The 10,757-nt window shown below is 33.6% G+C and overlaps 1 protein-coding gene across 1 annotated transcript; it reads right to left on the bottom strand.

The window, feature by feature from the left end:
* Positions 1-2,141: 2,141 nt before the first annotated feature.
* On the bottom strand, positions 2,142-5,251 carry LOC136206669 (DUF724 domain-containing protein 8-like). The gene is made up of 4 exons (XM_065997812.1): positions 4,543-5,251; positions 3,328-3,525; positions 3,125-3,233; positions 2,142-3,049 (listed from the first exon to the last, which is right to left on the bottom strand). The coding sequence occupies exons 1-4, from the start codon at positions 5,056-5,058 to the stop codon at positions 2,442-2,444; spliced, it is 1,431 nt and encodes a 476-aa protein (XP_065853884.1). The 5' UTR covers positions 5,059-5,251; the 3' UTR covers positions 2,142-2,441.
* Positions 5,252-10,757: the final 5,506 nt, after the last annotated feature.

Below are 10,757 nucleotides of genomic sequence, written 5' to 3'. Positions count from 1 at the left end.
AAGAGTCAAAAAATGGATTTAGGGAGGGTCGAACGGGTAAAAAAAAAAATTAAAATTTTGATTTGAGAGGGCCTACCAGGCCAAAAAAAAATAAATAATTTGGATTTAATGAGGACCTAACAGGCCAAAAAAATAGAAATTTGGATTTAAGGAGGCCTAATAGGTAAAAAAAAATTAGAAATTTGAATTTAGAGAGACCTAACAGACCTAAGAAAATTAGAAATTTGGATTTAAAAAGACCTAACAGACCCAAAAAAATAAAAAAAAATTGGATTTAGGGAGTATCTAATAAGTCCAAAATATTAAAATTTTGGACAAGTCTAATACTTAATGGGCCATTTTGGGGGACAAATTCAACACCCCAATATTTTTTTTTAAATAGGGGGACGAAACTACCTGGGATCAAGGTGGTTTCGGTGGCCGGAGGGGCCCAGACCCCCCTGTCTATGCCCTTGCCTACGACCTTCACCTCTTTTCACACCGATGTTCCACTCATTGCAATTTCTTCAGCCGCTGCTCAAAAGTAAGGATTTTTAAACCCATAGCATCTAGGATCCTAGTTCCGCCACTTTCAATTATTAGATAAAGCATAGGTACTCATATATCTATTTATATGGAACACCTTTAAGAGTTGGAATAACTCCTTTCATTTCAATTTAGAAACAATTGAACTAAGTTCAATTCATATAGTTTCTTTCTTCCATTCATCCCCACCTAAAGAGTTGAGTTGTTCAATCCAATCAATTTCTAGTGTTAATGACAACCATATGCTCAAATTGGGGACCATTATATCTTTTCTTATTATAAGATTAATCAACATTAAGATTTAGAATAGAATCAAAGTTTATCATCACTTCGTTTAATAATAGAATCAAAGTTTATCATCTTTTAAGCAAAAATAATCACAACTTAATACTATTTATTATTTATTATAGTTTAAAATTACTAAATATAGATTAAACTGAATGTTTTATCCATTAAAACACTTTCATTCATTGAATTGAAAGTATATATAAGTTAAATATTAATAATATTTAGTTTTTTTTATTCAGTGCATATAGACACATTTATATAAATCGGAATGAGGTGGTGAAGCTCTTAGCCTAGTGGCTGAGAGCTTACCTATACATTGGGAGGTTATGGGTTCGAATCACATCTGGGTCTGGTGGGAATTTTTCTGGGTCTTTTACATAAAGATCAGAAATGATAAAAATATTTATAATTTAATCAAATTAATAATTTTATTAGTATTATATCAGATATTTCATTTTTTATTTTAAAACTATCAAATATTTTTGAATTTCTATCATCTTTTAACATTTTCTAACCATTTCTAACCAATCATTTATTGATAACTTCCTAATTGACAAAATGCAAAATATGATTTGCTATAACTGTAAATTACTTTTTATAAAGGCTTTTCTGTGTAATTTTCCCAATTTTTCTTTTTCATATAACTTATTATTATTGTTATTATTATTATTATTCTATAATAATTACTAATTAAAAAGCAACTAAAATAACAAAAAAAAAAAAAAACAGAACAGCCTGTAATAATTTAAAAAAAATTAATAATTATTTAAATAATTATGTATAGTTTAAAAGATAAAAATGAATCCATTATATTTTCTCCACTTTTATGGTATATTATCACTCGGTTATAAATTAAAAATATCAAAAATATCGTAAATACAAAAAAAAAATTAGAATACTCCAAATCAATTAATGTCATATGTACATAATTTTTTTCGTTACACTAATCATCTCCCATGAAGTGGTATATAGCACTATTTTGATTCGTTGTAAAATTTATCCATAGAAAACACGTGGTATCATACGAATTTCACTTTTTTTGAATTTTTATCATACGTTCTCCATCTCTTGAAAGAAAATAATTTTAAAATTCAAATATTTTATCAAGTTTAAAGACATTTCATCCTCAGGGGTCAGAACATAAAATTACACGTAAAAAAATACTCATCTTCCATTAAATTAAACTTAAAATTACACCATCAAATAAACGTTAATTTAAACTTGCATTTCATTTCATGTTATGTTTTCTTTTTAAGTAACATTGGTATTATAATACATGGTTTGATTTAAATTTCATTTAATCAAATAATAACAACAACAATTCATAGTTTCTGTACTATCGAGCCTTATTAATATTATAAACGTAAAATTTACATTATTATAGTATTAAATAAAAAATCATCCGAACAAATTTAACTATATATATCATTGAATTTTTTTTATCTATATCACAATATAAACTATCATAAAAAAAATGTATATACATAACCAAAAAACATAAACTAACAGTCAATTCCTATGTATCCTATTATAACAAGGTAGACTATGTTTATATACAGTTTCGTTTTCACTAAATACATCTAAACTCCGAACAAAATTATCCCAATGAAAATACCACTGCAAAGGCTCTAGACAACTCTCTGCCAAGGGGCTACGGACTTAACTTTAAATCTATTCTCCAAGTCAGAAATGATAATTTTTAGAGAAGAAATCTTCAGTTGTAGAAGATTCTTCTTTGAATCTTCCATCACCATCTCTGAAACTTTCGATGCTTGTTGCACTATTAAATCACTTGTCGACATCATCTTGTCGATTGCAGCAATTTCTTCTTCCAGTTTTGCTTTTCTCGCATCAGAATCTGCAATCGAAGTTTGATATCTCTTTGATCGATTGTCAAGCTGTTCTTTCTGTTCTTTGAGAACCAACAACTCGTTAACACGATCAGCCATTACCTTAGCATCGAATCCAGTCACTTCAAGCATGGCAAGAGCTTCCACATAGCTGTCAAAACGACTTCTTGGATCGTCAATCTGTAACTTGGTTACCTTCTCCGCCATGGAAGCAAATGTCAGCATAAGACCGAAAGCTGATCCTTCACGAGTCTCCTTGTTGCTATCCGATAAGAAACTGAAGTGTGGTTTCTGTGGTAGGATACGGAAGATTTCTAGAGCATCAATGTGGTTCCACATATATAAGCTCTTCACGAAAGGCTGCTCATTCGTCGTGTCTTCTCCAGCTGCAAAACATCGGTTTTTCAATAAGTAAAACGAAACTGACACTCATCAGCTAAATATATGTGCAGTGTGCTTACATGCAGTAGGAATCTGATACCCCGTAACTTGAGAATCCGGTTCTCTTTTCCTCTTCTTCGAGGACTCTGTCATTTCATTTCCCGATCCAGCTTCTTGTCGATTAGGACGCTACATTCATAAACAAAACCATTCCTATCCTATCAAAAAATTTGAAACTAATAGATATTTAAGAAGGATTGCCTGAGGTAAGCGGAGCACTTACAGAACTAGTTTCGGGTGCTGGCATCTTGAGGTTCGTACTTGTTAATGTTGCACAGGAAGGGCTTGAATCCCCTACCGGATTCTTCCTCGACTTCTTAACGGAAGATTTATCCTCAGCATGATTGTCTGCTGTGCTTGAATCCACAAATAAGGAAGCATCAGCTGATTGTTCTTCAGCATGAGTTCCTCTTGGTAATACCTGAAACAAAGGCAAGTTTATCAGTTGTCTAGATGTAATTCTGCAAATTAGACAAATAATGCAAAAATCCAATAAGTTCCGTTCCGTTCATTGTTTTCACTAGGGGGTAGGGGTGTAAACGAGCCGAGTCAGTATTAGCTTGTTAATATCTCGACCCTAGCTCTCTCAAATCGAGATTTGAGAGAATCCGACCGAGTTTTAACCGAGCCGAACTTTAGATTCATTAGTGCTCGAACTGATCTCGACTCGAACAAAACTCTATCGAACAGTTTGTGAAAAATCGTCAGAGCAGTTGGCATTACAACCTATATAGTGAGAGCAGTTGGCATTACAACCTATATCAAATATAACAGATGCAATTAAAGCTTTCTTTCCAAATGAGCAGAAGCAGAGATCAAGAAGCATAAAGCCAAAAGGAAAAACATGTCATATATTCCACCTAATCAAGCTGCTGGATCCTTGACCTTGAATACATAATACATAATTTAAAAAAAAAAGGCGGTCCAGTGCATTACGCGTCCCTAAGCTAGGGTCCGGGGAGGGTCTCACCATAAGGGTGTCCTGGAGCAAACCTTCTCCTCTCAATTTTTGACAAGAGGGGAACCCATACCTCTAAGTCACACGATAACAACGTTTTAACAGAATAAAATTCTAATTGCCATTTCATTTCAGGATGGATCAGTCTCAGATCTAGGATGAAGCTTCCTTAAGATGAGAGATCAGAATTCAAAGTTCCATCAAAGAAGAAGCAGAATTCAACTGACAAGTGCAAATGTTGCTTCATTTGATTTCAGTAATAAAAGGAGCAAAGTTTGAAATGGTTCTGACCAAAAAAAGAAAACCTAATCTTCTCATTATCAGAAAAACAAATGAACAAACCACCTTCAAAATTTGCAATTTCCAATCAAATTGAAACCTCGGAAAATCTCCATTAAAATTGAATGGTTCAAATGAGTTTGAAACTACTAATTAGATTCCAAGCAAATGAAATTGCAAATTTAAGATAGAGAAATTCACCTTCTGTCTAGGGCTTCTAATCCATTTTCTCCCAATCCAATCATGGTGAAACCTCAAAGCATTTCCACTATAATTGAATCGATCACTTGGATTTTCAAATTCCACCGTATACCTTCTCCTTAACTTTCCCCAACACATTCGCAACTCAACATTCCTCACCACTCCTTTCCACCACCCGTCGCGATGAAACGCATCAAGGACGTCGTCCACCTCATATATCTGATCGGCCTCGGGCGCCGGAGGAAGAGGCCTGATGAAAGAAACATCCACAGTCTCTTTCAGTAGCTCATTCGAATCCTTCTCGGAAACTAAATTCTTGTACTGGATTAAGAATTTACGTTTCCTATTGAGATAGGATTTGAGGATTTTGGCTTCAAACCAAGCTCCTTTAAACCCTTCTTCATCGCTCGTTACCTCCACGAGTGAATGAACCGCTAAAAATGGAAATCTCTTCTTCCTTGGCTCTTTGCCAATGTTCGGTATCGATTTTGGACGTTGCCGCTCTGTTCTTCCCATCGGTGCCGGAAGAGAGGAAAGAAGATCAGTGTCCGAGAAGAGTGAAGAAGAAGAAGATCAGTAAAAAAAGTTGCTTTGCTTTTTTACTCTAATGGTAAAATTAGCGTAAGCTTTTCACTTATTTTCCTTATATAAGGTAAAATTAGCGTTACATATAGTTAAGAATCATTAATGTCTTAATTGCATTGGTTACCAAATAAATGTGACCTGAAAGAAAAACTGTTAGTTTCAAGTTTATATTCTATAAAAACTGTTGCATTGTTTACGAAATTAATGAAAAACTGTTGACCCAAATAAGAAATAATAAAAAAAATCCAGGTGTACGTTCAGTTTAAATCATATACCAAACTGAACCGTTTAAATTTTATGTTTCAGTTCGTTTTTTTTTTTACATTTCGGTTCAACATTGATTTTAATATTAGAGATATTTTGAGATTTGGTTCGATTTGATAAAAATTACAAAAAAAAAATAAATAATTGAACCACGACGAATTATACATATTTTACATTATTATATATATATATATATATATATATATATATATAATTTTACAAATTTATTTTTTCTATTATTATTCAGATAATAAGCTAATATAGAAATATTTTAAAAGTATTTAATTTTTTTTATTGTTGAGAAAAATCTAATAAGGAAATATAGTGATTTTATTTATTGTTTTTTATTCTTTTAATTAAATTCGGTTTAAAACTGAGTATTCCGGTTTTACATATTATCCAATTCGATATCGATCTTAGTAATTTTGATATTCGATTTTTTCAGTTCGGTTTTGAATCAATGCACACCTCTATTTGTGCGGGATACTTTTGTATTTTTTGGTGAAATGAAAAAAGACCATTTTAATTTTGTAGTGATAATAAATTTTAAATTTTTGAGAAAAAAAACACCAATTAAAAAATAAAATACGATGATTGATAAATTTTTGTTAATTATACATAAAATTATTAAAAAATGTTAAGAATGTTAATATAATTGGAATATATTAAATCTGATTTAACTGACAATAAAATACGATGATTGATAAATTTTTGTTAATTATCCACTATCACTGTACTTATTTCTGCTTTGTGTTGAAGGGTTAACAACATTATTGATTACAGCTGAGAATAGGAGGTTATTGCATGGTTGCAGAGTTAAGCGAGGGGCGCCTGCGATTTCACATTTGCTCTTTGCTGATGATGCATTTTTATTTTGCCAGGCTACAATTTCTGAAATTAGAATGTTAAAACAATTACTCAGATCATATAAATTAGCTTCGGGACAAGCTATAAACTTTCAAAAATCTAGAATCATGTTCAGTAGAAATGTGGCAGAAGACCTGGCTATAGGAATTTCTAGCATTTTGGGTATTACTAGTTCGTTGAATACGGGAAGATATCTAGGTCTGCCATCATTGGTGGGCAGAACAAAACGAGCAATCTTTGCACACTTCAGAGACAGGTTATGGCAACGGCTACAACGCTGGAGAGGAAAAGGAATATCAAAAGCTGGTAAAGCTACACTTATTCGAGCAGCTGGTCAAGCCATCCCAATTTATTTCATGAGTGTATTCCTGCTTCCTATATCGTCGGCTGAGGAATTACAACGAATGTTGAATTCGTTTTGGTGGGGTAATAAAAAGTCAGAAGGGAGAGGACTGAATTGGATGGCATGGGACAGATTATGTGCGCCAAAATTGATGGGAGGACTGAGTTTCCGAAATTTCACAGCCTTTAATCTTGCTATGTTGGGAAAACAGGGATGGCGGTTATTTACCAATCCATCTTCGCTTGTTAGTAAAGTTTTTAAAGCTAAATATTATCCAAGAGGGGATTTTATGGGAGCCCCATTGGGGCATTCACCAAGTTTTATATGGCGAAGTATCTGGAGTTCTCAACTAATTATTAAAGAAGGAGTCCGGTGGAAAATTGGAAACGGTCAATCTATAAATGTGTGGAGTGAGAGATGGTTGCGTGATGAGGAGGATGGATATATACGAACCCCTATGGTGGAAGGGTTGGAGTATTTGAAAGTTAATGATTTGTTTATCCATAATTCCAGGGATTGGGATGAAGAGCTGTTGGAGGAAATTTTCGAGCATAGAGATATTACGGAAATTCATAAACTGTCTGTTGGTACTTTGAGTATTGAGGATCGTTTAATATGGCAATTCCATTCTTCAGGACGATACACGGTGAAAAGCGCTTATCGACTGGCTACAAAGATGGAAGCAGGAGATAGATTTCATGTTTAGGGAGCATGGAAAAAATTATGGTATGCTGAAATTCCACACAAGGTCCGGTACTTTGGCTGGCAACTAGCACGCAATTGTCTCCCCACGCGTGTAAATCTTCAATTTCGCGGATTACAGGTATGTAGTAATTGTGTGATATGTAATGAACCGTGGGAGGATGGATGGCATCTTTTTATTGAATGTGCAGGAGCTATAAGAGTGTGGCAGAAGGCGGGACTTCTAGATCAAATTAATGCTGAGGCAGCGGTGGCTGAGAACTTGACAGCATGGTTTCATAATATAATTAGAGTAGCCCCGGAACAAATTGTTAAATCATTCTTGATGCACCTCTAGAGCTTGTGGCAAGCTAGAAATACCCGTATTTGGAAGTATGAGATTCGCACAACAGATCAGATTGTGGCTCAAGCTTGTACTGTACTTAATGATTGGTCAGAAGCTAATGCCTTGAGGAATCGGACTGGTACGGGAGAGCAACAGATCGAAAATACAGCAGTAGGAAATATTTCATCTGCTGATTGCACGGCTTGGCATCCGCCGTCGGAAGGAGTTCTCTCGTGTTGTGTTGATGCCGCATGTTTTAACGCTGATGGTCGTGCAGGGATGGGAGCAGCAGTACGGGATGCAAATGGGCAGTTTGTAACAGGGAGATGTGCGGGTCTGTTATGTTGTCCGACAACAAGAGAATGTGAGGCCGAAGCTTTACTACAGGCTATGCAATGGCTAGAAGAAGGTGGAATAAGGAACGTGGTCTTCGAATCTGATGCTAAACAAGTAATTGATGCTATAAATTCTACATTTGTTAATGATTCTGAATTTGGGGATAGAATTATTCAAATACGATCGATTCTCACTTCAAATAACTCTTACTCAGTCAAATGGATACGGCGGCAAGCGAATGGGATGGCTCATGTGTTAGCACAGTCTTCTCGTTTATCCACTCGCCCTTCTTTTTTTAATTTATTACTGAGTTTTGTTTCTGTTTCATTGTTACAATTTTGCCAAGATTCGGCTCATTAATTTATCGTTATTTTTTATTCAAAAAAAAGTATTTGTTTTTTTTTGAAAGAAATAAAATGTAAGTGTTTCAGTTATATATTTATCTTGCCAAATTTTTAGGTGCAATTTTTATTTAATTAAATTCATATACTAAGTCACAGTTTGTTTTCAATTTTCGGAACTGCTTTTTGCTTTTTAAGTCTAAACATGAGACAAAAAAGGTTTAGTAAAAATTCGAAACACCTATTTTTTACAGAAAAATCAACTAATATCGGTTACCTATCAGTAACAGCAAACAACAAACATGAGTAGGTGAAACAAACGAGCCCTAATTGTAAATGTAACGAAGTAGAGTCATTAAATTTAATGACATAATTGCAATTGAAACATATATATTTATAATTAGGAATTTCAGTCCTAATATTTAACCTAGAACGTAACCATTACGTGTAGTTAATGGATCATTTTTGTTTTAATTGCACTGTTTGGCAAATAGATTTGATCGGAAGAAGTTCTCAATGTTATAAGTAATGAATTTGAGGGGTTATTTGGTTCATCTATTAGCTAATGATTGTTGTTGTTGTTAGCTGTTTACAGCTGCAGTAAGGTGTTTGTTGTTGTTGTTAGCTGTTTGTTATTAGTTGCTTAATTATTAATGTTTGGTAAAATTATATTGAAATGTTTATGTTAGTATTATACGAACTAATAAAAATAATCTAAATAATTAAAAATTATTGAATGCAATAAATCATTTTTTTTTTGTAATTATGTTATAGAAATAGAAATAATGTTAAAGAAGAAATATATTTTGTAGAAATAAGAAGGATAATTTTGTCAATAACAAATATCTACAAACAGTTGTTCATGAAAAGCTCTAAAACGTTGCAATTTCCAGAGAAAATGCTAAACACTGCGGTTATATAAACCTAACTAAACGATATGTTTCCTGCAGTTTGGAGTGAAATGTTAAACGCTTCTCCGAAAAGCTGAAACAAACACTCTCTAATTGTAAATGTAATGAAGTAGAGTCATTAAATTTAGGGACAATGTGCAAATTTTCCTACTGTTTTGGAAAAGTGTAGATTTACCCCTAGCATATGAAATTATGTAATTTTATTCCCAACGTTGTTAAACAACATCAATTTTACCCCTAACATTCTCATTAAAGATCAATTTGGGTGACGGATTTGGGATTCTTAATGGTAAGTCATTCTCTACACTGATGTATATATGGAAGTGATGAACCGACGTAAGTCACTTTTTTGTAAAGCTTTCTAGTAAAATATATTTGAGTGACAGATCTGGAGTTCTTAGTCGTAAGTCACGCCCTACAGTGATGTTGGGTAGTGAGGAACTAGCGTAATTCACTCTGTGTAAAGTTTTGTGTCAAAACATATTTAGACTAGCTGATGTGGGGTTTTTAGCCGTAAGTCACTCTTTTTAGTATTGTACGGTAGGCGGGGATTGACATAAGTCACTCTTTGTAATATTTTGTGTGTTACCCAATTTCCTCTTATATCACCATTGTTCTACCATCCCCAATCTGCCAACGAACCCCATTCTCAAGTAATTCAATTGAGCTCCACACGTTTCTTCAGATAAAACTGGGATTATTTCCCAGACTGGAAGAGAGGAAAGGTACATTAGGAAAATACTTAGCTTTGAACAAACGACTTACCAACGTATGGGGGCTATCCATGAATTTCCATCCTTGTTTCCCAATTAAGGAGAGAGTGTTACAGTCACGGAGGTCCCTGAAACCCAATCCACCTTTCTCTTTGCTTTGACATAGACGATTCCAGGCACACCAATGAATATTTTTGTCACACCCGACCCTAAACGACCTCAATCGGCATCGGGCGTGAAATAGAAAGATCATAATCAATACTTAGAAGTCTCCAATTTATCCAAATATCATTATATTACAATTGCAATACCAAAGTTCTAACCACAATTCTAACAATAAGCAACTACTTCCGTTCCTTGCCTAATCGGTCGGTAACCTTCTATCTATCATGTACTTTCTCACCTAAAAACATTAAAACATTTAAAAAGGTGAGACAAAAATCTCAGTAAGAAACTATCAGCCATAAAAACCAACTTTACTTAACATAGCTACATATATACCTTTATAAAGGGATTTAATCAAAACCTTATAAAATATACTCAAAACGTAAGTTCATAATATAGTCAAAGTAGTAAACCAAAACCATAAAAATATATAATCTTGTATCCATTCTTGAGTTCAAAACCTTGTAAAATATTGTAATCAAATAAGTGTTTTATCAAACCAAATCGTATTCAAGCAAACGTAAAACTTATATCAAAATCAATCATAACCGAAAACATAATCCAAATGAACTTAAAACATTGTATCCATCCTCGAGTTTCTCCCCTTAAGTATCAATCAATAACCACATATATAGTCGAGACGTCTCTTAACATTGCCTATCC

Source organism: Euphorbia lathyris, chromosome 9 (genome assembly GCF_963576675.1).
Source record: "Euphorbia lathyris chromosome 9, ddEupLath1.1, whole genome shotgun sequence".
NCBI classification, from domain to species: Eukaryota; Viridiplantae; Streptophyta; class Magnoliopsida; order Malpighiales; family Euphorbiaceae; genus Euphorbia; species Euphorbia lathyris.
This window is presented reverse-complemented; position numbering and strand designations above follow the sequence as displayed.